We start from the raw sequence: 27,921 nt of genomic DNA, 5'->3' as shown, positions 1-27,921 counted from the left end.
AGGTTGTGGTAAGTCATGAAAATAAAAGCAGTCTTTATAACTAAAATGATGATTTGATTTGATATTGGGGTAGGTGAGAATGCAATATTATAAGATAAAGGGGTGAAAATTGATTTTCAGATGAAAAAGATTGCCATTCTATAACACGCTTTAAAATCGAGGTGCTTGTGCGATTATGGAATATAATTTTCACTTTATGCTGCTAGCTACACTGGAGACACAGGTGAAACAATGCACAATAAACTGAAATATAGTGCGTTTGTCTATTATAACTTATTTTCAAATATCGATTTTTGCGTATCTATATCTACAGCCTGACTCAAAAAAATTGTGCAAGTGAAAAGCGCCCTCTTTGGCAATTAGAAATACCGTTGAAACATGATGCTTACATCAACGTCAAGGGCGCAGTCTTAGCTCTCAAATGCCATTTGTTCTGTTGAATTTGCTTGTTTTAATCTCGAGTTATGCTTAGTTAACAACGAAAGGGTAAAATCACAATTGTGCCACTTTTACTAGGGAAGAGGGCTGTACATGTGTAAGCATAATGTCACAACGATATTTTCTAATTGCCAAAGAGGGCGCTTTTTACTTGCACATTTTTTTTTTAGACAGGCTGTATTATGTCACAATGGAGGCCCTTGTTCGCATGGAGTATGTTTCGGGTTGATATAGCGCAGGCCCATCGCAGGCTCACGTTGAACACGTGCTTAGTCGTGATACCCATTTATTGCTCCCGATGGTTGAAGTCTGATATCATCTCTATAAATAATTTTAATTATTATCATTGCATATTTCACTTGTTTGAAGTGTGACCGTAATTAATTAGCATAAAGCAATGAATGTCTTCACCCCGTAGTTTCGTAAAACAACCCAGATTCAGTCCTTCATCCAATATAGCAACGTATAATCCGCAAACAATGTAAATTTCTAAAGATGTTCTCGCAGGTAGTGTTCCTAGGTCAGCTTGCAATGCACTAGCTAATTATGATAATTCCCCCAGATGTATCTTTGCGAAGTGGAGGACTGGTGTTATATAAGATTTGAAACATGAGTTTAAAGCAAGCAGTAACGTGTAAAAGTTGCGGGAAAAATTAATATTATATCGTGCCAGAAGTAGCCTAAAAATGAGAAAATATGCCTGTCACGATCACTAAAATGGTTATATCTACAACTCTGAGCGCACGCCGGTCATATGCTTCTCTGTAGTGATCGACATTAACCAACGCCAGCGAAAATGATTGGTGGAACACTTGAGTCGTAGGTTGAAAAGTTGCTTTCAAAAAGGCTTCGTGTCATAATCGTGCGTGACCATTGGTGACTAGTGTCAATAGGAAAATTAACAGTCGGCTCTGTCCTTATATCGATTAATAATCACCAGTGATGTTTGTTAATTCGTGCAAAATACTGTCTTGTTTTACAAAATATTGAAGTAAATATAAAAAGTAATATCACCCCATTTGACTGAAGTATAAACATGTTTAAAAAGATTATTATTGAGTGAGACACTGAATAAGAAATAAGGATTGTAAAAAACACACGTATTTTATCGCAGGTCGTATGGTCTAGTGGTTGAACGGTTTGCTTTTTGTGCCAGAGGATGAAGGTTCGAACCCCTGCTGATAGCGTTTTGATTTGTCTTCCTCTCTTGTTTTGTTATGAGGGTGTGCGTAGGCCGGTCATTTATAATTATTTGGAAATATCTATGCAACTTTTTTGTTTTGCCACGGACTTCCCTGCAATGTTTTTCTTATGCGTAGGCCTACATAGGCATATCAAATCAAGAGACAGATTCAGCCATACACGATTTTGTTTTCAAAGCGGTCAAGATAATAAGTCGTTGCTTTCATTTTTATCTCATTATTTCTGCTTCAAATGACCAAAAACCTTCCTGACAGCTGTTTAGGCCTGGATAAAAAATTTGCGTAATTTTTGGAAAAGAATAAATAAACTGAAATTTGACCGCAATCGGTGTATATTTTGGCTTTAACAAAAATATAAAACTGAGGATTTAAAAAAAAATATAATAAAAAAAATATAATAAAATTAAAAAAATACGCGTTTGCCGGTTAAATTTTCATCATTCTAGTTTTTTACGCCTTCGCTGTCATCACTGAATGGGCTTTTAAAACTCCCGCCATATCATAATAAGGCTATTGAACAGTGCAGTGGTTGTGTGCAGTTCGCTCAAGCATATCAATATACCAGTCCCTTGCCTAACGGGCCGCTACATACTCCGTGTATTCGACGTGATTTTTTTTTGGATTTAACATATCTACGTTATTTAATCTAATCCTATTCTATTTCCAGTTATGTTTAAGTTGTAATAAATGTTTGATGACGTAAAGTCGATAATATGCTACGTAGAATATCTAGTAGAAATAATTATCGATTTTACATCATCAAACATTCGTTACAACTTAAACATTACTGGAAATAGAATGGGAATAGATTATATAACGTAGATATGTTACATCGAATATTCTACGTTGAATAAAAAATATGTATAGGAAAAGGGCCCGGAAAAGGGCAACTCATCTATATAGTGCGTTTGTCTGTTGTTATAATTTATATTTTCAGAGATTCAAAAGACCGATGTGTGCAGCCCTACACCATGTCAAGATGGTGAGATTTGTTATGCTGGTGAAGCAGAAGGTACCTTCTTCTGTAAAAAAATACTACGTAAGTTCATACGTGCTGGTGATAAACAATTTCTAAAAGTTTAAACTGACTGTCAGCACAAAAATTCAACTAACTTTGAATTTTCGATGTGTGACACACATCCTCATCAGAAGAAGTCCTAAGATGTTGGGATGGACTTGCCCTTTTGGTCGAATGAGGGCGTTGTATAAGGTTGGCAATAATTCCAGTCCTTGATCGCGATTTAGTTCTGTTGATTTCTTCTTGATATGGATGGCCTCACGCACTAAACAGGGGTACTCTCTATCATCCTCGGCTAAATCGCCAGAATTAAAACGCCAGAACTAAATCGCGATCAAGGACTGGAATTGCCAACCTTATACAACGCACTCATTCGACCAAAAGTCGCCAATGGTCAACAAAAGGGCAAGTCCATCACAACATCTTAGGACTTCTTCTGATGAGGATGTGTGTCACAAATCGAAAATTCAAGGTTAGTTGAATTTTTGTGCTGAAAGTCAGTTTAAACTTTTAGAAATTATTACTGTAAAGGTAAAGCTTTCTTAGGCCACAAAAATAGTTTGATTGGCGTAACCCGACAGACCCTAAAATAAGGCCCGACCCTAGAGTTGTTTTTTGTATTTTTGTATTTTTTTTTTTTGCAAAACATAAAAATAAATAAATAAATAAATTTATCTTACGCCAATCAAATAATTTACTTTGTTTAGTGTTGTATTTTGCTTTTTGGCGGGGGGTGGGGGGGAGGAGGAGGAGTGCGTCATTCCACTAACTCAAATGATAAGATAAAGAAAGGTTTCAAAATTGATTTTCATATTTAAATGATTGCCATTCTAACACGCATTAAAATCGAGGTGCTTGTCAAAATGCAATATAATTTACACGTCCAAGCTCCTTATTCCGGTCCGGGTCGGGCGGATCAGTAAAAACATAATAAGTGTAATAATCTAATTTCAAAACGGTCCATCCGCGATGTGAGAACTGAGTGAGAGTACAATGATTGCCCACTTTGGAGGTGACGCGTATGTAGGGCTGTTAAGACCCCTTTTCAGCGTCACTGTCACCCAAAGACCCCATACTTTTTTACGAAAACATGCTCTGTCACCCGAAGACTCCCTATTTTTTCCATTTGATCTGTCACCCAAAGACCCTTACAAGTTCAATTTGAACAGTAACTTTCATTTATCACTGATTGTGTTATTTTTTTTAACAAAGAAATTTGAAGCCATTTAGAACTAGAAAGTCGATTTTCGAGGTTTCTGTGGCGCTGTTTCGGCTCTCACCCAAAGGTTTCATTTAAAAAAGTTCATGTTCTCACCCAATGACCCCATATTTTTTACATTTTGCACTCACCGAATGCCAAAAATCATGCTCTCACCCAACGACCCCATATTTTTTACATTTTGCTCTCACCGAATGCCCCTTACTGCGAAAGTGCCAGCCCTACACCTATATCCATTTCATATTGAAGTCCCCCCGGAATGATTCGAATATAATATAGGCCTAGGCCTACTACGGTACATTGACGGCGGCGCACTGTACTATAAGTGTATTATTTTACTGCATGTTCTGTCGTCATTCTTAGTTTTCAATTAACATCGGATCGGATCAGGAAAGGCTTGAATGGATCGCGATGCGGCTAAACTCGGATCAGCCAACCGGTCTGGTGTGCTAAAGAATTATAGGCCTATTCATAGATTATGGCCTATTAAAGGAGGATTTTGTGATCTTAGTATCTTCTTTTTATGACATTTTTCAAATAGATATCCACGAAAAAGGCTTATTCCCAAAATTTCAGTTGATTCCGAATTTGCGTTTGCGATTTATGCATGATTATGTGTATTTACCATTTATTAAAATACACTGTTGCATCATGTGCATAGGCCACTGTTATAATTTCATTCTGGTATACCAGAAAGAAATTCAAATTTGGCGATATTAATTGCTAAGCGAATTAATCTGCAAGAAATTGTTGGTACATAAACATTATGTAACCAGAAGTATCCAGTGGTATAAAAATCTCAACTTTTTTTGAGAAAAATGGGGATGAGGCTGTGGATCATGAAATGCCCTTTTATTGGGTCCGAATCGGGCGGGATCGTTCCAAATTGTTTGAGATGGGTCGGGTCGGGTTAATAAATACACATAGCTTGCGTATCATTTTACATATTTGCCATGTACGTAGCCTATTCCTAGACTAGAATCCCATATAGTTGTATGTACAAAATCACATATCACGAATCATGTAAAGTTTTTGCTTATCATTTATATAAAATTTTACTTGATTATTAGGCAAGATAGCTTGTCTACTTAATGCAGAAAATTTAAAATTTTGACATGCATAGGCCTATGCTTCAAGTTCAACCATCTAATGTAATATATTTTGATTGATTTTCTATGTATTTTTGGTTCGTCTTCATTGTAGTTTTTGTGTCACCATATGTAGCGCCATGAGCATCTTTGAATGTGTGCATACCGACCGGAAAAAACACCTCCATGCACCCTCCTCACTTTTCCAAACGATGGGGACGTGAAACGAATTTTTAATTTTATGTGGCCTTATTATTATTATTTATTATTATTATTATTTATTATTATTATTATTATTATTATTATTATTATTATTATTATTATTATTATTATTATTATTATTATTATTATTATTAGAAGAAGAAGATTTTGGTCTGTTTGACTGACGCAGCAACAAGGACAGCAAGGACAAGGACAGCAACAGCGCCCTTGATGTTTAATTATTTTAACTTAAAAGTCTTAATGTAAAACATTTAATTATAGTCTTCTAAACACTGACCATACGTATTGCAACATCCTCAAAATAGAGGTTTTCGGTACAAATGAGAAGGGGTCGCCGAAAATCCACGGGTGAAGAAAGTTGGGGTGCTATTAAACATGTTAAACATATTAAACGATTAATACGAGACTGGAAAAGACTGAACATCTTCAACTGCAATGATAAGGTCATGTGATTATGCCGAAAAGAACGACATTAATCACGTCATGGACAATAAGAGCATGGTCATGACGTAATAAACTGATCCTTTTACTGTTTGTTGCCATCTAATTGAACAACCTTTTGCCCTTTAAAGTCGTGTTCACAATCACACGGTCGGACTTAAGTCACTTATTACCGATAATATGTCACTATTACCGGTTATAAGTCACTTATTATCGGTAATAACTCACTTATGCCTGACCGTGTGTGAACACAACTGTTCTTAACTATTTTATAGGAAGAACCTTATATACTACGTAATTTCAATTGATAGGACCCGATTGAGGACTAAGTTAGGGCGAGTCATATAACACGAGCCATATTTTTTTCACAGTTTATAACTATTCTTAATATTAATACATTGAAAATAGGAAACAAGTCAAGGAAAGCAATAACTGAATTTATTTTACCATAGGTTTTGCGGTTCTTGAGCTAGTCCTAAAGTTAAAGTCCCGAGAGAAACCAAAGTTTTGGACGTTTTCCCCATCCCAAGAATATCATGCACCTGTGCGGAATTAGGGTTTCTCTACCGGAAGTCAATTTGTGCCGAAATTCCTTCCCAAAATGCAATATGCGTATTGCATAACAAAGAATATTGATTAACCACCGAATCTGTGTCTATTGTTATGCAAAACGCTTATTGCATTGTGGGAAGGAATTTCGGCACAAATTGACTTCCGGTAGAGAAACCCTAAATCCGCGTAGTACCCTTATCGTTAAGCATTGGGGTCTACTTTATAGAACCAAACTTTTTAGGATCTTTGATAGAACGTAGGTCATGTTCTCGGACTACCATGAAACCTCTATTTTGGTGATGTTACGACCAGTGTATAATAAAGTAAATATGGTAAACGGGATGAGATATACATGTACGTGTACTTCACAAAATGTTACAATCTGAAGACGAATGGTAAAAATAAAAGGGGTCTCTTTGTTTACACGATATGTCAGTAGAAAGCAGGCTTTTATCCCATCTTATAGGTTATCATTGTAGTAGCGTCTAGAATAAAGATGATTAACATACGTCGTAAGTAAAGAAATCCTGGCCCACTTTTCCCTAGCCACTATAAACACGCTCGTAGGGGCACTGAGGGAGGGGGGCACGTTCCTACAATCGATCTGAAATTTAGAAAATCCCATAGGAAAATTGCCGAAAAACGGCTTGTGCCCCCCCCATCAGGGTCGGTGCCCCCACACCCCCATTATGATGACCCACTTTACGCCACTGGACAAAAATAAAATTGTAACATTTTATGAGATACACCTTGTATAATTGAAGACCGAATTAGAAAGACTAGTTTGCATCTGACGTTCTGTCAACCAGACCAAAAATACCGTACTGCGCAGGTCAGCGACCAATCACGTCGCGCATTTGCACTGACGTCAGACGCAAACTAGTCTTTTTAATTCGGTCTTCAATTATAGTAATCACTGTCATTTCATGATATTTTAAAAGCTGACTATCGACCTAATCACAAACACTGCACGGGATTCCCCCGGATTTCCCTTTACTTCTTGACTATTAAATATAGGCTACATGCCTCGCTTGTCCACGTGCGATTCCGGTTAGTATTCGTTGTGGTAGTGCACGTTAGAATATGGCCGTTGCTAGGTCAACTTGATCACGCTTTCCCCTGATCGAAATGATCACAACACAAAGCCTATGGCATATCAAAATTCGGAACAGGTATAAGGCCTCGTATCCATAGGCTGTTCCCTTGTGGCATGTGCCCTTGTTCCGTGTTTACTTTTTCCCATGTGACCTGCCACACAGACAACGAACCTTTGTTTTGCTTAGTGGCCGTATCCATAGGTTTGGAGCAGTAACCATGCACAACGACAGCGAATACCATTCAAAGACCACGTACACCGGGGTCGTACACAGATGAAAATATATAAATCATTAAATTTTATTAAACCAACATTTTATTGTTCGTCACGCGTTAAACGTTTATGATTAGACAAAGCTTCTACTCTAGTTCAGTCTTCATTAATTAGTAAAGATTTTAAAACATTTCTCTCGTAGAATTAAAATTATGAATATGAAACCATTATGTGTCAAAAGTATGTTTATTATAATGGCATGAAACGCCACACTGATTATATTGTTGAACAGGTCAATCTTCTGTTTCATCTGATTCAAACCATCTTTTAAAAGGATATTAGCACCAGACGCTTTTTTATACATCAATCTCGACCAAACGTGGCCACAAGAAACACTGACCCAAGCTCCTTCTAGGGGTGAAAGGTCATGTAGGGGTTATTAGAGGTCATTATGTGAAAATCTTTAAAATGCTACTAGTACCAGGCGCTTGCTCCAATTTTATATCAAACGTGATCATAAGAACCACTGACACAAGCCTAGTGTAAGTTGAACACAGATATGGGTGAAAGGTCATAAGGTTATTAGTGGTAATTTTGTGAAAATCTTAAAAATGCTACTCCTCCCTTAAATTGCATGTTATGGCCACCAGACTTGGCCAGAAGAACCACTGGCCAAAGCTTAATATAACATGGTAACTTTGCCAGATTGGGCTTAAACTTAGTGCAAAGCATCCTTGATATGAGGGCAACATGAAGGTCAACCTAAGGTCACCAAGGTAAAAAGTTCAAAATGAGGTCGAATGTTACAATGGTCCAATTCTTGATATGGGAAAAACGTAAAAAGGTCAACCTCAGGTCACCGAAGATCAAATGTCAAATGAGGTAGAAAGTTAAACACAAGTCACCCAATTGCTATAACTGGACGTTGAATGTACACTCTCATGAATATTGATTGACAACATTTTCCAATAATGTCAGCGCTCAAATCGGACACAATACATGTAGAACAATAAACTCTGCAGTGCGTTGCGTACGCCAACTGCAGGGCAAAGAACAATGGAAATTGCCATAATTCGCGGCCATACTGCCGGGCAATGACGTCACATGTCAAGTGGTCTATAATTACACTGCTTCACATCATAACAATCACCTTCCTGAAGTCAGTGTGAGCATGACACTGTACAATGTCCAAAGATTGGAAATGATACAGCACAGGGCTGCTCGGTTTGTCACCAAAAATTACAGTAGAGCCAAGGGTTCCATGACAGAAATTCTCAAAAAATTAAAATGGCCAACACTGGAACAACGTAGAAAGCAATCTCGTTTAACCACCATGTTTAAGATACAAAATGAAACCATTGCCATACCCATACCGAATTAAATTAATCGCCAATCAATGAAAATCACAAGGCAATACCATCCTGCCAAATTCAGAGTTGTCAAAACCAACAGCAACGTTTATAAATACAGCTTTTATCCTCGTACAATACAGGACTGGAACGACCTCCCTTCAAATATCCTCAACATAACCAGCACTGAAAGTTTCAAGACAGCTATTTCCGACCACATTATGAAGTAACCCTTTTTCTTTCTTTTTTTTCCATGTGTTTTGTTCATCCAAATCCATCATTCCTATCTCAATTAGATATTGCTTTTTGCAACGTTATTGAGTATTTTGTAGATGTAGATGTAGATGTACAATGCTTTCTTGCGCTCAATTATTTCAATAATAACCAATGCTTGCCATAGAAGGCGTATTCAGTTTTATAATTATTAGCCATTTATACATTTCTCTTGACAATTTCTCAGTTGATCGACCTATTCCTTTTTTAATGAATTTTATTCACAAATATTCCTATAATCCAAGTATTGTTTTAGCCTGTTCAGCAATCTTCGTTCTGTGAAACTGGAAAAAACGTACAAATAGATAGTAATCATTTTTAGTCAAATTATTGTGTTCAAGTTGAGGGTCTATATAAAAATGTTATATTCAATTATTGTCGGCTGTGACCATAATGCAACCAAGTTCAAATTTCTTTGCTCCAGCCAATTATCGTAATTGAACAACTAAGCGTGTCTTCTCACGCAGCAACCATTTAAACTAAGTTTAACAAAGACACGTATATTACAACATACGTTGAGTATAAAGAATTTTACTAACTTTGCCCGTCTCCGTTGTTGGAAAGGCATCCTCCACGAAGAGTATGTACTTTGGAACAAGAAAATTGGATGCCTAAAACAAGAAGCGGATTACATTAGAAAATAATAATTATCATTTTAAACATCGTCTACGTCTATTTTAAAAGCAGGAGATTCAAAGCATGCGCACAATACCAGTTTTAATTTTTAAGTGGATAGGCTTTCACGACGGGATTCCATAACAATTGATTTTTATTCAGGTGCGCCGTCGGATATCACATTACCGGATGCAGTCCTGGTGAAGTCAGAGCCACATCTGACGAAAGCTTGACCGATTTCACACAGTGACTGGCTGCACCAGTACTGTAGTTTTCACACATTGACCGGCTGCACAGGTAATGTGATATCCGACGGCCCACCCGAATAAAAATCAATTGTTAGTTTTAATTTTGTTTTAGTGTATTTTTTTTATAACAAATATACTCCGACCCACCTTGCCTCTGCAAAATTCCTTCAACTCATCTGAGGTAACTTTGGCAGAAGGATGAAGTCTTTGAAAAACATGAAACAAAAAGAAAAACCAAACAAACAAAAACAACAGAATATAACCTGAATATTTATTTTTGATATCTATCAGACTTGTACCCGAGTCCAGCTTGTCCGAGTCCGAGCCGAGCCGAGTCCATTTGTATCCGAGTCCGAGCCAAGTCCGAGTCCTTTTGTGTCCGAGTCCGGACTCGAGTCCAAGTCCAGGGGTGCCGAGTCCGAGCCAAGTCCGAGTCCAACAAAAATAAGACCCGAGTCCGGACTCGAGTCCGGCTCGAGTCCGGACTCGGTCAGAGTCCATGACCGGAGGTGGGGGCGGGGGAGGGGTCGTTCAACTTGAATGTGACATGTATCTGCCTACTGGCATTGCTTAGTAGGAATTTGTATAAAAATGGGTCATTGGGTATAAAATTTTGAATGAAGGGGGTCATTTTGTATAAAATTTTGAAAAATGGGTCTTTTTTCCAAATATTGGAGAAAAATTTTATATTTTGTTTCTAATTTGAAAATTTACAATACAAATTTGCTGAAAAAAAGACAATTTCAAAGTTTCCGCATAATTTTAAGGCATTTTGATGATAAAATTGCAGAAAGAGAAGGTCATTGGTCAAAGGTCACTCACTACACCACACCACACACCGCTCTCCCTATACACACCCACCCTACCAAACCCCACCCCACCCACCCCACACAGTTGACATTTCAAAGACTCAACCCAGGTCAACCAACCAACCAACCGCTACACATGGTACACACAATACTTCAAAGACCCATACCCATGAGCAGCTACATGTAACTCCTGAAGGTAAAAACTACATACATGTATCAGACCACCTGTATCAGACAGCAGTCATGTGGGGGTATTTGTGTGTGTGTGTGTGTGGCACACTACATGTCACTAGGCTGTGTGAAGCATAAAGATGTGTAAATGAATTGCAATGTATTCAAATTTATTTTAGAGGGAGGCTCCCTATTATTGTAAACATTTTTATCCATTTTGACACCCAAATTTGGCAACCTCCCTATTTCTGGCAAATTGTGTGCCCTTGAAGTTGCATGTAATTTTGAAAGTCTCCCTATTTTTTGTTTGAATCCTCTCTATTTTCTGGATGTTAATGTTGGCATCTCTGCATCATCATCGTCATCATCTTTATCATCATCATCATAATAATAATCATACTAACAGAAATTCATCTTTAATTATAAACATGTGCTGGGAGTAGTGAGCACACACAAACTACAGACACCGTAGCCCTGTCATGGACCTACCAATTTACTGAGTGGGAGCTGAGATGTAGGGTCCAGTGCATGTGCATGTTTCTCTCTTGAATTTTAATGGATTGGAAAGTTCCATGAAAAAACTCTTAGATATTTTTTATAGTCCAAATATTCAAATTATGCATTTAATTAATTATCAATTATTTCATTACTAAATTAATAATAACAATAATAATTATGATTCTGCTAAGTGACAGATAAATCTAGATAATTTGCTGGATATGTAGGATATATGACAGATCACAGATTTGACAGCCCCCAATTAATTTGGAAAATGTTCAAATAAGTAAAGTCAACAAATTTGAGATCTATTTTGACATTTTTAGATTTATCATTTCACATTTTACATGGATTTAATTGGACTGGACTCGGACCGGACTCGGCTTTGAGTCCGAGTCCTTTTGTGTCCGAGTCCGAGCCGAGCCAAGTCTTTTCGTGTCCGAGTCCGAGCCAAGTCCGAGTCCACCATAAAGTGGACTCGAGTCCGGACTCGAGTCCGAGTCCGGACTCGAACGATACATCTCTGATATCTATAGGCTTAAAGGCCCATTTAGTGATTTGCTCATCCGCATGATCGTAAAAGTCATCAAAATTCAGATTTTGGTACCTTTGTCATTGTCATTAATGTGCTAACATAGCCTGCTAGTGGTTTAGCCGAAAGATGTCTTAAAAGACAAAATAAGGCATTTACACGAATCTGTAATTTATATACTGACAGTATATAAATTAGCTAAATGTATTTTTTTACACTTTCGCTGGGATCACCGAATGCGGGGACTTTAAGTAGTAAGTTGGTTAGAAATGTTATATCCAAAATAATGGTAACAAAGTAAATAATGATGGATTTTCATCGGTTCGAATACATGTACGACATATAATAAACACGTTTAAGAAAATTTTAAACGTCTTTTTACCTGATGCAGGCGCACACTTCTTCCAAGGTCCGTTCATCAGGAACCCCACAACCTAATTAAACAAAATTCAACATTAGACTTAAAAATAGGTAAAACGAAATTTTGGACAAATATAACTTGCTATAAAAGGGATTGAAATTCGGAGGAAGGATGGATTATTGTGAAATCTCACAGTCAACGAGACAAATTTTGGTAATTTTGAATTTCTTTCAGCCATGGTTATTGAATTATTGCATTATTATATAGGAGGTCTAAATTAGGCCTACAAAGAGCAGTTTATAGTGAGGTGCATCAGTATACATTTTTTACCATGACATTACTGACTGCAGGATGTTCGTCTAAGACTTTCTCCAAGTGACCAGGAGCTATGTTGGTCCCTTTTTTGATGATGCGTTCCTGTATAACAGAAAAGATTCAATGATGTTGAATTCTGAATTGGTTCTGTTATATGCCACGTGTAATCGCCGTATAGGACTATACAAATGTAGTCGTCTGAATCCGTACTCAATCGACATACTGAGGACATTTTCCGCCATTTTGTTTGTGCATATATTTGTGTATTTTCTTATGAAGTATGGAATTTAATCTAGCAACTGCGGACGTTATATCTCACGTACGATAGAAGACATAGGGGACTACTTCGCACATGCATCAGACAAGCAATTGCTGTCGTTTGCAGACCTCCAGAAACCTAGGGTTGTCCTTGTTTGCTGGTATACAAATATTACATGCCTATGAGTGTGATAGTACAAAATATATCATGAGGTCAAATTTTGACTTTTCTATTTCACGAGGCGTTTTAACATGCGCTTCGCCTAAGCATCAGCACACTTCAACAATTATTACGCTGCCATTAGGATACATCAGAATCATTTCCGCTTCACCAAGTCCGCAACTGATGCGCAGGTACTCTCAGCGACTTAGATTGTAATTACCTCAGCAGCTCCCCATTTTAAACCTGAGTGGGGTGAAGCAATTGGTAATTAAGCTATCTTGCTCAAGGACACAACACACTGGCCGTGGTGGGGCTCGAACCTGCAACCTTTCGATTATGAAGCTCGCGCTCTAATCACTAGGCCACTGCGCTTCCCTTGTTTGCGAAAATGGCTAAATAACAGGCCTCTGATAGGAAGCGGGAGGTTGTTCCAAAGCCTACAATGTTGGTCCTGCTACCGCAAAATCCTATGCAACGATTTGCTTTAGGGGTATAGGGTAACTTGGGGGTAATATGGTCACTTGAGCATAAAACGGCATTAACTACCAATCTACGGAACTTGATATCAACTCATACTTATAGGGTTTCAAGAACCGGCCAAGGGTATACTACCCCAAAGTTGTGGTAATGGCCACCTAGCAGGTATACTAGTGCTCAAACATCAGCACTTAACAGGAACTCGAACCCAATGTGCTGTGCTGTGTACAATTCTGCATGTTAACCAAGGGTGCCGTATTACCCAAATGCACTGTGTCTGATTGAATGGGTTGCAGGAGGTCACAATTCCCAGTTATACAATACGATCCATATTTAACACTTACTATGATAGAATCTTGATTTGATTACTTCAACTCAATTTAATTTTAAAATTGAGTTACAACATGACAATCTATACACTTACAACCTTACAATAACAAGTACAAAATTGACACAAAAGTATCTTGACTTTTCGCAAAATTGTTGATTTTCTGATGGATAATCAGGCTGCAGCACTGTAGTTTAGTTCAAAAGGTCGCATTTAATCCCAATGATTCAACAGAGGGTGCTGTAATTTTTTTTCTACAAGCAGATTTTCGTGTAGGGGCCATATTACCCAGGGGCCATATTAGGGGCTGTGCAATAATTATGAGGGAGGGGGCAAGAATTTTTTGGCGAGCCGAAAGAGGGGGAAAGCAATTTTTGGCAAGCTGAGAGGGGCAAGCGATTTTTGGCACACATTTGGGGCGCCTTTTATAAAACACTCTAAAAAGGCTTAGGAAACAGTACGGAAACGCTTAAATATGCAAATTTTCCTGCTCGCTGCACTCGCAACGTATATTTAGACCATTTAAGGTTTGTAAATTGGGATCACAAAAATTTGGCATGCGCAAGGGGGAGGCAAAGAACTTTTGGCAGGCCGAGAAGGGGGCAAGCGATTTTTAGCGGACCGAGAGGGGGGGGCAAGTAAATTTTGGTGAGCCGTTTATAAATTTTACCCCCCCCCCGTGGGGCTCATAATTATTGCACAGCCCCTTACCCCCAAGTGACCCTATACAGTATCATGTTATTTGATGAACGGAGGTTACGTGTGGAATGAGTATTGAGTATTGTGCAATGCTGTATGGAATGGTATCAGATGAAATATTGTGTTCTAGATTTGTGAATTACCGCTTTTCTTCCGACAACCCGAAGGTACCCATTTTCATCTAACGTTCCCAGGTCCCTAAAAATGAAAATGAATCAACAAAAAAAAAAAATTAGACTTACCATTAGTTGAAACATTTAGAGAATGAAAACTAAAGACAACTTTTATGTATATAGTATATTTTAATCAGACACAAATCGTGGTCTACAATAGTAAAGAAAAAAAACATTAAAAAATACAGTATCAATATTAACAAGGAAAAATACAGCAACTGCTGTTGATAGAAAATAAAATATTGCACTTATTCAAGACATCATTCAAAAACATTATAAATACACACCATTAAAAAGGTAAAAATGGCACAATATTACGCAAATTTAAGTCAGAATGTGCAAACCAGTGCAGGGCACTTAGTTATTCAATAAATTGATAAAGTATGGAATTGCGCTGTTTTTGAAACGATTGGTCCCTTACATAAAGTTGAGAGATTTGATTTGCATTGCGAATGACTCTGCCATGACTCTCCAGTCTGTCGAGGAATGAGATCTTCTGTTCGAATAGAGGCCCTCCCTATTATTAGCTAGAGAGTCAAGCTGGCAAAGATTAAGAGCGTTATCATAACCATCATACAATTTGCCCAGAACTATTTTGCAAGCTCTTTTTGAGCTGCTCCAAAGTATGATCTTGAGTTGTGGTGAGTGAGGAATGCCAAACTATACATCCGCGTATTCAAGCAATGGTCGAACGTATCCTTTATGATACGATGTTGGTGATGACTTAAAAGGACCTTTTATATGAATCATTAATTTTGACACAATTTGATGATATTCTGTCAATGAATATTATGAAAAAATACAGTCAACGTCAAGACCTGAACACAAACTTGTGCCATGGGACGGGCATATTAACGTATGCTTTTCATCTTACCCTGTGTGACACCATCCATTCGGTTTCTTGGCTGCTTTTGTCTTCTCTTCTTCTCCCCAGTAATATAAAAACAAAGACCGATTTCTAACGCAGATTTCTCCGATCTCATTGATTGGTAGGATCTGGCCATCATGGCCAATAATCTTCACCTGTTTAAGATATAGGTATAATCATTTAGCCATCTTATAAATGGAAGCTTAATATTGCTTTTTAGAGTCCTGGGGATGCACGTTAAATACCCGTTTATACTGGACTAATAATTTATGAGCACATTTACATTATAATAAAAAATGTTTCTTTTTAACCCCCTGGATACTACTGGTCATCTAACAGCATTTCTAATTGGTTGAAAACTTGAAATACTTATTTCAATTGCCAATTAATATGACTAAGCTTTAAATTATTTATCATGTTTATGGTCAAACTTGCATTTGAAGATCATCTTATTAATACTCTCCTTGATTGGTTCAAAATTGGACACGATATTCATTGTGGCCAATCGGCAGGTAGTTCTCATGGGGTTAAACTTACCTCAGAACCATCCAAAGGAGCGTACGCAGGGCTGTGTAGGATTTCAATCGGATCTTTGAGTAATTGCGGGAATACAAATCCCTCCGAACCTCCGTATGCCAGCTACACGTACATAACCAAAAATATTGGAACAAGTAAAAAAACCGAAACAAGTGTTATGAATAAATTCATGATACCCTTGATTCTTTTTTATGTTGGTCAAAAACGAGAATCCCTTTGATACGTTTCATTATGCGAGTTGAATGATGACAGGACCGTAATTGGCAGGTGCGGTATAGTTCCAACCCTAGTAACACAACGTTTTCAGAACGTTGTCATATCGTCATAAGCAACGTTGTTATAACTTATAACGTAATGACAACTTTATAACAACATTGTTTGGTGTTGTGTGTTACTTGGGAAAAGGTGGATATTTGTCTGTTTTCTGTTTTCTGACAAATATCGGTTGACATACTCTCTAAATGTAAAAGAGTGAAAAAACACTCTGAATTTCAGAGTGAATTTAAGTTAGCTCTAAAAGAGTGGGTTTTAGCTCTAAAAGAGTGAAAACAGTACACATAATTTTACTCGCGATTTCGAGTGAGCCTCACTCGCTCAAAAGTGGCGCAAAATCTCACTCTTTCTTGGAGTGAACTGTCAGCCAATCAGAAGCACCGAAAATCGGCCGATGTTTGTTGAACTTGTGTAACAAAATGGCGAACAGTGTGTGAATGAATGGCCAAAAGAAAGCGGATTTGATGAAGAAATAGACAGCATACTCAATAGTAATTACATTTATGTGTAGGTCATAACTCGTAGCAAGTATACACTTGGTCTGGAGACAACGGCGGCAGTAAGCTTAAGTCATATGTGAGCAGTTTATTACCGGCCCAGTGCCGGTTTACATGTACGCATATGTAAGCTTATGTAGGTTACGCCGCCTCACGCTTCTCCAGATTGTGACCGTAAACATGGTATTTGCCAAGTGTTATGTCCTACATCTAAGTGTACTCACCATTGAACAGTTTGACTATTAGCTTCACTAAATCCATAGTTTTTCATCATTCATCCCACACTGAAGTTCGACACATTGTGTATGTGCTTAAGCTTTAGACCAGTTCAATATTCCTAGACCGGGCCCTACCCTAACCTGGGGCCTAGCCTCACAACAATTTAAAGCACATATAGTAGCTGTTATGAACTGCTGTGATATTCTTGTATATAAAATAGGCCTAGACGAATAAATAAATAAATAAATGCTCTTTTCTGATTCACTCTTTTCCGGAGTGAATTTTTTCACTCTTTCTTGAGAGTGAGCTTCACTCTAAAAGAGTTGTCACTCAGATGGCTCTTTGAAAGAGTGAGATTTCACTCTTTTTGAGTGATTTTTCACTCTTTCACATTTAGAGAGTAGTTATTAAAAGTGGACTTTGACCTTGTTTAAAGAGGACTTTTTTGTTTTCATGTAGACACCGCGGTGGTTAAAGTTCTTTAGTCATTACCAGCGCCGCCACGGAGGAATCTACATAATGCACATAATTTACATAATGCCTCCCCTCCCCTCCCTCGTTTCCCCAGTCAGAACAAAAAAATCACCGGAAAAATCTCACTATCTTGGGCAAAACTGCACATTTGTCCGATTTCTGCGCTGTTTCATAATATTGGAAGGCATAATGACCATAGTTTATATAAATGCCTCCAATCTGACTTATAACTTTTACTTCGTGCCAACTAAACAATATGGTCATACTTTCTGCCGCTTGCCGCTGAGCGGGAGCGGCATGACTCTGAAAGCCACTGTCGTATTTTATTCTCATACGTCAGAGCGGCACCGCTCCGAGTTGACTTGCATTCAACTCCCAGCGGTGTTGCCCCGCGGCGAAGCGGTGGAGTGATCGATATATCGACTTGTCGCTGGTCACCGCTAGCGTTTCTGGTGTGACTACGCAGTGAAGCAAATTCTTCTTCAGAGCGGCAAGCGGCAGGAAAGTATGAAACCAGCATTAATGAACCAGTTTGGGTATCGATTTTGTATATTTAAATATCAATTATCATTTATGTATAGCTGTGGGAATTAACATACCAGTAAATGTTTAGTGAACTTTGTAGCTCTTTGGCGTAATGAATGAGGGATGATGCTGCCACCTGCCACACCTGTAAATGACAGGTATGGAAATATTTACAGACAAATAATAGAATGACCAGTAAACGAGGATTAGCAGAATTCCGGTGCCCCAGTGGTAGCACTTTCGATGGAGGGGAGTGGTGGGGGACATGTGGTGTAGCCAAGACAGGGAGGCAGAGGGGCGAGAGGGCAAGGCAATATTCGAGGGGGGGCAAAATTTGACAAAAATGTCGAAGAAGGTATGAAAATCTGAAATATCAGGGCGGCCAGTATCACCGAGGGAAGGGAAGATACATTTTTTTCGGGGCAGTTGGTCCCACACCTCCTCCTTGGCTATGCCATTGTGGAGGAGTGGGTTTAATGCCATCATAGAACATTTTGCAAATAAGATCCCCTCTTCCTCTCTCTCTCTCTCTCTCCCTCTCCCTCCCCTCTCTCTCTCTCTCTCTCTCTCTCTCTCTCTCTCTCTCTCTCTCTCTCTCTCTATCCATCTCTCTCCATCTCTCTCGCTTTCTATCTCTCCCCCTTTCTCCTTCTATGCCTGTCTCTCTTTCTCCCACCACTCCTATTTCCTATGTTAACATGTTATTGTTAAGATTCAATGCTTACAAACTTGAAAAGATGAAAAATCATAATCGTCAAAGTTTGGCAAATTCAAAATGTCGTTCAAATGGTGAATGAGCATGGAGGATCCGGTAACTCTATAAAGAAAACATAAATTATATTGCATACTGACGAATCTCAGATAAGTATAAACCAGCTGTTAATTGTTCAGTGCCTAAAAGGAGATCTGTGGAAAGCCATTTCACAGCACTATTCACACCTCTGTAATTAGGCAGAATTCTTACTCTATTTAGATAAACTAATTCAAATATGTCACATGATCTGGTCCATGGGGGCCAAAGGCGGCAAATTTGAAATTGAGATAAAGGCAAAAATATGGAGTAAAAAACAATAAAATACAGAAAATACACATCACAAAGCTTCAGAACTTTAGAACCAAGTATGCTAGACCTTTGGTATTTTCAGTATCTGATAGCATATTGTTTGTATAAGGTAATAAATATAGTAAGTCAATTTTCAAAAATGCCTCCTTTTGCCCCCCAAGGAGCAGACCGTGTCACATATTGTCATATGCCCTTTTCCACTCTGTCCAAGGATGCGGTTTGGCTGTGGAGTGAATGGCGTACAAGAGCATCAAACCTCATACCACTTGATTTCTTCCTGTTGGGCAAAATTCAAATCGATGACTATGAGCGAGGGCCACCAGCTAGCCTCCAAGATTACCTTCGCAACCGTATTACTGCAATTGCAACTTGTAAGTATAGCCAAAGGAGTCCCATTCCACATCCATTTTGCCCACAGATGAGTAATACTTAACAAAAATCCTTATCCCATAACCCCAACTATAAAACCCATTCCGAAAATGAAGTTATTATTTTTGTTCACGGAGTGAACATTGTTTCCATTTGAACCCATATCTCATATGCTCAGTTTATCCCTTACATACCCTGTATCTTGAATAGTTATTGTAGCCCAACAAGCTGCGGTTAAAAGGCTAGGAAATAATTCTTAATAATCTCATACTCTCGTTTGTATGCCTTTATCTAATCCTGCCCTACATGACAAGGACAAGGACTATTTAGCATATTTAATCTTGCAATGAGACTGTTAAGTGTAGGAAATTGTTAGCCTTTTTTAAAAACACGTTTGCAATTGGCTTATAGCCATCACATGCTGACAATATACATAACTGATTGGTTAATAAAAACTAGGCAGGTCGCAATGGTTAGTATAATTTGTTTACTTGTCACTAAATGCATGCGCAATTCATTGGACAATATTGCACAATCCCTGTATGCACTGATTGAAATATCATCGTGCAGTTGGCTTTGTATCAACCTCACTGTAGCCTGCAATTATCTGGCCCATTATGGTCATCTTCCCAAAGGTAATCTGGAGTTGGAAGTAGGAGTTGACCTTGTGCTTAACCTTCCCTATAAAATATATTCCCAGTGCACATGGCTGCCAAAGTCTAAACAGTTTGCCTATGTTTTACAATATAGGGTCTATGGTTTTATCACAGAATATGATGTAAAAATAACATGGTTCCATAAAACTGGTTCTATATTATAAAGGTCCCCTATTAAACACTTATGGGTCACAAAATGCTCAACTTATTGCTTGATGGTAATCATCAGATTAATCAACAGATCAAGATTTAGGGATTCGTAGAACATTTGGAAAGAAAATCATGTTCATACTATCTTACAATGTACCTTTGTATCCATGTGTAAAATAAGTATGTTTTAAAGCATTAAGAATGAATGTGTATGTTTTCTGGATAGTAAAGGCATATTCACGTAAAAATATAATAATTTGGCTTTGCAGAAGAAAATTCTGAGAATGACAACTTCATCACACACATGTGTCAAATATCAGTGGCTTGTGTTGCACTGACTGTGAACTCCCTGAGGTAATTACTACGCTATTAGGAGGGAGACCAGTTCACAGTCATTTGAAGGTCAACCTCCTCCTGCGTGCCAATGCTATGCAGCAATTTCCAATACACGATATTATTGCCATCGTGCAATTAGCATTGTCCCATTGTGCAATTTTGCACTATAATCAGCAAAAGATTATGTTGAAAACGTACATACATGTATTATGCAAATTAAATTTTACTTCCAAGATTGTGAAGACAAAAATGTCTGTACAATCACTGGAAACATGAAGGAATTTTTTACTTGCATGTACGCGTTTTAGTTTAAAACGTCCTTACCTTTCACTCTGGATAGCATTGACCAGTAGTTGTGTATCGTAAGTAGGTCCCACAATGATAGTAGTACTTCCTTTAATCATGGGCATCAATGCTCCCACTTGTGCACCCAAGCCCCCAAATGACATAATCAGAGCATACCTGTATGACTGAGTATAATGATAAGTAGGCTAAAAGTTTGGGTGACATCAACATGGCAGTGAAGTTAGATTTGGGCATTAGACTTCAGTGCGACAGGTCCCGAGTTCAAGTCCCGGTGAGGTTAGTTATTTAGTAAGATACGGACTTTTAGACCTAAGTTGTGGGTTATTGGATGCACAATTTCAGCACCACACCACAGAAGGCTCGCGCATTGCATTTCTAGTCTAAATGGCTTCAAAGGGCTTTGTTATTTCAAATAATCAACAATATCAGCAAAATATAACAAAATCAGTGATAGGTGAATATTGTTGTTCAAATTAAAAAATAAGGCCATTGGGTGACAGATTAAATGGAAATATAAGAGGTGTTTTGATGACAGAACAGGTGATCAAAAACTATGGGTCTTTTGGTGGCAACAGCGATACTATAAAGGGAGTCTTAACAGCCCTACATACATGTCACCTCCAAAACGGGAGTGAACCGGGTATGATCCGATTTCTTTTCGGGAATGTTTTTCAACATACATAATTTTACAGATAAGTACACTTCAAAATTATCTTTTTTTTTTAAATCAAAGAGTGCCGCGCGCCACACGGGAACCTGCGGTTGCGGATGCCTGCCTTAGAGGAAGAATATTTACTACTACTTACAAATTGTACGGGATTCCCGTCTGTATCTTCCTCAACTCGCGCGAAAGCCTCTGGAAACAGCAGGACTGATCTGTGTGTATGAGTCACACCTTTGGGAAATCCAGTTGAACCCTGAGTGATTAAAAATAATAGAGAGATTGCGATGTTTCATACGTGGCGCGTGGCCCGTGTGTTTATACGACGCTGAAAATGGCGTTAAATATTGCTAGTCTCGATTCTCTGTCCTGGACACCCGTGCACGTTTGGCTTAGCGCAAAAACTAGTAAAAATGGTTCACGAAATAGCTCAGACAACCCCCGCCCGCGTCAACCAAGCGCGACGATGGTCTCGTTGTAGCTATTTTTAAGAATTTAGTAATCTCTCTCGAGTCGCCCTCCCCCTTTTCTGACTCATCTAGATCCGCGCCTGATCCATGACCAAGGTGAACGGAATCCGACTGTGCTTCTGCTGCCTGGCTACTGTATATTGTGCTGGTCATGACATCATAATTTAATGATTTGCGACATATCCTTTTACTAACCAGTTGGATTCCAGTCGCCATCTAAAACCTCTCTGGCCTGGCACTTAGTCAATTGCACGTCAGTCACCATCCGTCCCGACACCGAGCACCCGAGGACTGGCGGGCTCAAGTGATTGCTTTTCAGCCGCGTGTAATTTTCAAGGGCGCCGCAATCCCAGGCACTGAGTCTCAGTTCTATATCATGTTGGTTTATAATATAATAGTTTTTTAGAAAGTTAGTTAAGAAGGTATTTTCTTTATAATAACTTTTCTTACCGATGTGAATGTAACACTTATAGGATCGTCAAAATCAACTCGGTCTATAGCGTTCGTCACTGTACTTCTGTCAAATCCTTTGCCCATTTCCATGAAATCCGTCAATGAAATCATCCCTCTTAAAATAAAAAACAAGTGAGAGACCATAGTAAAGTAACGTTAAAGACCAAACTTAACTTTTTCCGCTACTTCAGACGTTGTGTTTTCTATTTTCCGCAGCAATTTTTGGCTATCCGTTGCAACCGTCTGCTACTTCCGCTCAAAATTAATAATTATCTTGATTTTTTTTGTTTAGGGCTTTTGTCGCTTTAAGGGTGTCTTCTGCAGCGGAAAACACTGGTTGAAAGGGAAAACCGCCCGCAAGATATCCGACTAAATTTTGAGAGTCCAGAAGTCCAGAAGCCCCGAACAAAGCGAAAAGAACCGAAGGTCGCAATGGACAACGGTAAATCGCTGCGGATTAACGCAAAACACAACGTCTCACGCAACAGATAAACGCCCGCATAACGTCGGACAAGCTTTTGTACTCAAAATATAGTCGGTCGTCCTGTGGACGTCTTACCGTTGCGACAGACGTAGCGGTTGATTTTCTGCTATAATGAAAGACAGAGATAAAAATTTAAAAAAAGACTAGTTCGCGTCTGGGGTAACTCGTTGCTTCCCCTCTCCAGATACCTATACTTCAAGTTCTGACAAATAGACAGAAAATGCCGTACTGCACAGGTCGGCAACCAATCACGGCGCACTTTTCCCCTGACGTCAGACGCGATTTAGTCTTTTTATTTTTCCGTTGCGTCTTGCGCTGCAGAATACATCCGTAAAACGAACCGGAAACGTCTTGTCTGACTCAACGGCGAAACGTCCGCAAAAACGCTAAACTATCATATTGCAGCGTTTACTCCGCTCAACACTGCTAATTTGATAATTAACAATATTATTCTTATTCACAAAATAAATCAGAATACACCTCTGTCGGTAATGATAGTGTCACGCAGTAATCCCACAGGAAATCAGGGATGATTTTATATATACAGCAAATACAATTTATGTGACATATATAAATTATAATTATTAATCCTGATATGTCGATTATGTTTTATTCAAATTTATTTTAAATGGTTTAACAGCTGAATGGCTTTAAAGCTTTACACTGAAAAACAAATCATAACTTATTACTCACTTGTATTGATTGGTTCCTGCGTTTATAACATGCTTTAAGTTCGGCGTGCTAAAGATTTAGTAAACAAACAAAATAACAAAACAGTAGAATATCGATTTTTTTTAACGTCAAAGACTGAGTTACTTGTAAGCATTCAGCATTATTGATATACTGTCTATGACGTTTCTGTCTATGACGTTATCAGCAAACGCAACAAATTTTAGAGTTAATATTAAATTTGCATCTAGGCCTAAGCTTTTGTGTTGGAAAAAACAGGGATGAGAGGAAAAGAAGAAGAGTCGGATGAGGAGAAAAGGAGGGGAGCAGGAAGAGGAGGGGGAAGATGATGTTTTCTATTTTTAATCTTACATTTGGCAATTGAGATTATCGGCAGGATTTGTCAGTAACTCTGGTATTATTTGGCTGGCTCTGTCGCACATATCAGACGGTGATCTCATCAAAACGACGACTTTTATTCCGAGCTAAAACGAGAGAGAACAGTGAAATTTCATGCCAATTATTCAATCTTTGTTCTTTAATTTGTCTGTATGTTTGTTTCTCTGTCTGTCGTCTATGCTCTTGTACTACAGACTTGACATTAAGTATGGAATATTTTTTCGTAACATTCCAAGACTGCTCTGGAAGGATAACCGCACGGGCTAAATATTAATTGGGGTGTGTCGGGACTTGGGAGATGGTGTAAAATAATTGTTTGATAGAAAATGTGCTTTCCATGAGTTGAAATTATGGCGTTCATTTAATATATAGGCTAGTGAACTAGCCTAAAATGGCGGATTTAAGGAGACTGAATATGAGTTTTGTGGGAGTAAAATTTGAGCAGCATTATTCTGATATTATCAAATTTATAAAGGTTTGAGGTGATATTTACTGAACCTAAACATCGATAAGTGTTCGTCAGAAGTGACATGCACTTGAAATCTACCTGTTTTGTAAGTGGGAGGAGCTTTAAAATTATTGGATCTTAAAAGTGGTATATGCACCCAGAAAGTTTGAATGGCCCCCTGATATTAAACTTACTGTACACAAAGACACAGGGTGAGTTCAAGGGAACACTTGAGGTTTCGACAAAAACCAATCAAAGAGGCCCATTTGTTAGCTAGAAGCTTCACAGATCCTACATTGCTATGCACTCAACCGTGTAGTGTAATCAAAGACTGTGGTGGAGACATTCGCTGCTTGTTCTCTGCTTGGAAGCTCTTGGGACGAAAATGTGTGTTCAGGTGTATCGAGGTGGAAACTGTGCGCATGATGGTTTATGAGAGAATCGTTTTTGTATAGAAACCTTTCCATATGCTCCCGATACACCCCAATTATGCAGAACCCCACTAGACCAGTCGTGGAATTTTGCGAAAAAATATTCCATACTTATTGTCAAGTCTGTAGTTGTATCCTAGTTTCAATTGAAGTTTTTTATTATTATTATTATTATTATTCTGTATACGTGTGTGTTTATTTGAGTCACATATAGTTACCCTTGGAATGACTTCTTGCTGAACACTCAACGGAAAGTCGATCCTCATATTTATCTTAAGAAGAAAAAGAAAAGATGAATTTTGTACCAGAAATTTTAAACAATGAATCATTTTGACTGATGGATGTATGCAATGGATAATATTTTATGTCAAATTTAGCCATTTTCTGGCAACACTCCGCTTTACTAATATAATCCCCCAAGCCAATGTTATCAATTTTGAATGGGGCATGGTCTGTTTTGTTATCAACCACAATTACATTATTCTGTGAGTCATGGCCAATAGATTTTATGCACCTCAAACATAGATCCAAATGATCACTTTGTTTCGAGATGCTAAAACTTAAAGTGTTGCCAGGTCAAAAAGATACAAACAAACTTTGTTGGAAAGTAGAAAGATGGTCCTTTATAGGGATCCAATCAAATTTCTTCTCTCTTCTCGAATAATGGAGGTATGGTCCATCTTAAATTAGGCAAATTTCACCATGATTTAGCCTGAAATGAGCTAAAATTGCCTAAAACACATTACAGGTCGTTACCATGGCAACAGGTAACATATGAGCGAGCAAAGTGGATTTTTGCAGTCTACACCAAAAGCCCTTTCGACCTACATGATAACAAAATTTTGACCTTGGCCTAAGCTTTGGTTAGTCATAAAACGTTTTCATAACATTAAAAACAATTTTTGAAAATCAATTGCCCAGCAAACACAAAATGTTTTACAGAAAACGTTTAAATATCGGGTTATATATATAAAAAACGTTTTAATAACATTCCAAAAACATTTATGAAAACTTGATACAAAACATTCATTTGGGAAAACGGTGTTGTGGAGCAAAATATCTCTAGATTTAAGATATGTAAAAATCTCAAAATTGGTGACCTGCCCAAAAGTGTCTGCTTTTCATGACACGTCACATATGATGGTGTTCGATTACACTCCCTGATAAATTTTGTGACTAATTTCATTTTTCTTAAAGATAAATATACACTGGTAACAAAGTTATGTATATTATAGGGCAAGGACTCAATTACTTCACTGAAATTTCAGTGATTCAAGACAAGTGGTTCATTATATATGTTAAGAAATGAGGTACATTTGAGCGGTACCTCTTTTTTATCATAAATAACGTACCGCTTGTCTTGAATCACTGAAATTCCAGTGTAGTAACTGGATTCCTTGCGCCTATAATATACATAACTTTTGTTACCAGTGTGAAAAATGCAAAAATAGTCACAACTTTATCCAGGTTGTAAATTCAATGAACAATGACTTAAAGAGCGTTAGAAATTGATATGCACCCCATATCCCCTATACACACCTCTCCAGTACACCACCACCCACCCCCCTCCCCCCACTCACTGTGATGACACCAATCTGCAGTGAGGCTAGGTATGCCAATAGCCACTCGTAATGGTTGCCACCCCAAATTCCTAGCGTATCTCCTTTCTTCAAACCAAACTTTAGCAAACCGCCGGCAAACTGCTGACTCTGTTGTGCATTAAAATAAAATACAAACGATAAAATATGGTCTCCGTTTACCAGTTTCAGAAATTGGGGTATACGATTTACTACTAGTAGAATTGTTCACATATTGGATATTGAGTCATTATGTGAATTATTCGAAACTAAAATGATTATTATAACATACGTCAGATAACGATTAGGTTAATCTCCGTCACTGCACATCATCTTTTAAGGGATGTTTTAATGTCAAGCTGATGGGTTGGCGCCAAGCTACCTATTAATCTTCCGCTTGAAACTCTGCAAATCCTATCCTGATTTGAAGCTGTATATTTAGGTAAGGAATTCCAAATGTTAGCAGAGTATGGGACTACTGATCTCTTGTGGGAGACGGGTAAATGGAAACAATAAACAGTGAGATCTTTGTCAAAGAAACAAACTCATTTAATTATCTATATCTATATAAAAAAAATAATATTATACTTACTTCTTCTTGCATTTGTCTGAACGTTTTTCGTTCGTTATCTGCAAAAAATATATACATCTCTTTGTCCGGATTTTGATTAGCCATTTCGTTGAATCTTTGCCAAACGCTCTTACCCGAAAACGATGTTTTCTCTGGCACATGGATGTAACTTTTTGTTAGCTTCGGCGACATAGTGACACTAAAATGCTCTGAATAAAAACAATGTTTATAGGTTAATGAACGCGTATTACTTGTTGGGAGAGAAATTAGACAAAATAATGTACACGAGTTTACGTTGATGTGTCTAATGCACGGGTCCCGAAAGGGGGGGGGGGGGCGGTGCATTAGATGCATCGAAATCAACACAAGTGCATTATTTTGTCTAATTTCTCGAGCAACAAGTAATACGCGTTCATTAAACTATTTCATACACGAGAAGGGGAAAAAACAAATGAGTTTTGTTGTTTTTATAACAAAATTATCATTAAAAGTGTTGGAAAATACAAGCAAAATATATATGCATCAACCCGCAAGAAAATGTACGCGTCCGAAAGCTGAGTTTGCTCTGATTGGTTTTCGTTATCTAAGAGTGTATGAACAACATTTAATACATAATGTTTAAATATCAAGGTTAGATAATAATGACAAAAATATGACTGGAAAATAAAATCTGATTTCCCAGGCCAAATTTCTCCAATACTTTTCCAAGTTAATAATTGGAACCCAA

General features: G+C 38.0%; 1 protein-coding gene across 1 annotated transcript; it reads right to left on the bottom strand.

The window, feature by feature from the left end:
• Positions 1 to 9,614: 9,614 nt before the first annotated feature.
• LOC140150149 (medium-chain acyl-CoA ligase ACSF2, mitochondrial-like) lies at positions 9,615 to 27,386 on the bottom strand. Its single transcript, XM_072172153.1, has 13 exons — positions 27,216 to 27,386; positions 26,627 to 26,755; positions 24,141 to 24,253; positions 22,613 to 22,730; positions 21,838 to 21,948; positions 21,050 to 21,216; positions 19,004 to 19,092; positions 18,226 to 18,296; positions 16,164 to 16,265; positions 15,633 to 15,781; positions 14,729 to 14,783; positions 12,676 to 12,762; positions 9,615 to 9,722 (listed from the first exon to the last, which is right to left on the bottom strand). The coding sequence occupies exons 1-13, from the start codon at positions 27,384 to 27,386 to the stop codon at positions 9,615 to 9,617; spliced, it is 1,470 nt and encodes a 489-aa protein (XP_072028254.1).
• Positions 27,387 to 27,921: the final 535 nt, after the last annotated feature.

The sequence above is a fragment of the Amphiura filiformis genome, chromosome 4 (assembly GCF_039555335.1).
Source record: "Amphiura filiformis chromosome 4, Afil_fr2py, whole genome shotgun sequence".
Lineage (NCBI taxonomy): Eukaryota > Metazoa > Echinodermata > Ophiuroidea > Amphilepidida > Amphiuridae > Amphiura > Amphiura filiformis.
The sequence above is the reverse complement of the archived record's forward strand: the minus strand, read 5'-3'. Positions and strand labels throughout refer to the sequence as shown.

Coding starts and splice junctions, on each gene's coding strand:
- LOC140150149 (XM_072172153.1), bottom strand. CDS start 27,386: ATGTCGCCGAAGCTAACAAAAAGTTACATCCATGTGCCAGAGAAAACA. Junction 24,254..26,626: donor TGCAGATTGGTGTCATCACA/GTGAGTGGGGGG, acceptor CTCTCGTTTTAG/CTCGGAATAAAAGTCGTCGT. Junction 12,763..14,728: donor GGGTTGTCGGAAGAAAAGCG/GTAATTCACAAA, acceptor TCTGTTATACAG/GAACGCATCATCAAAAAAGG.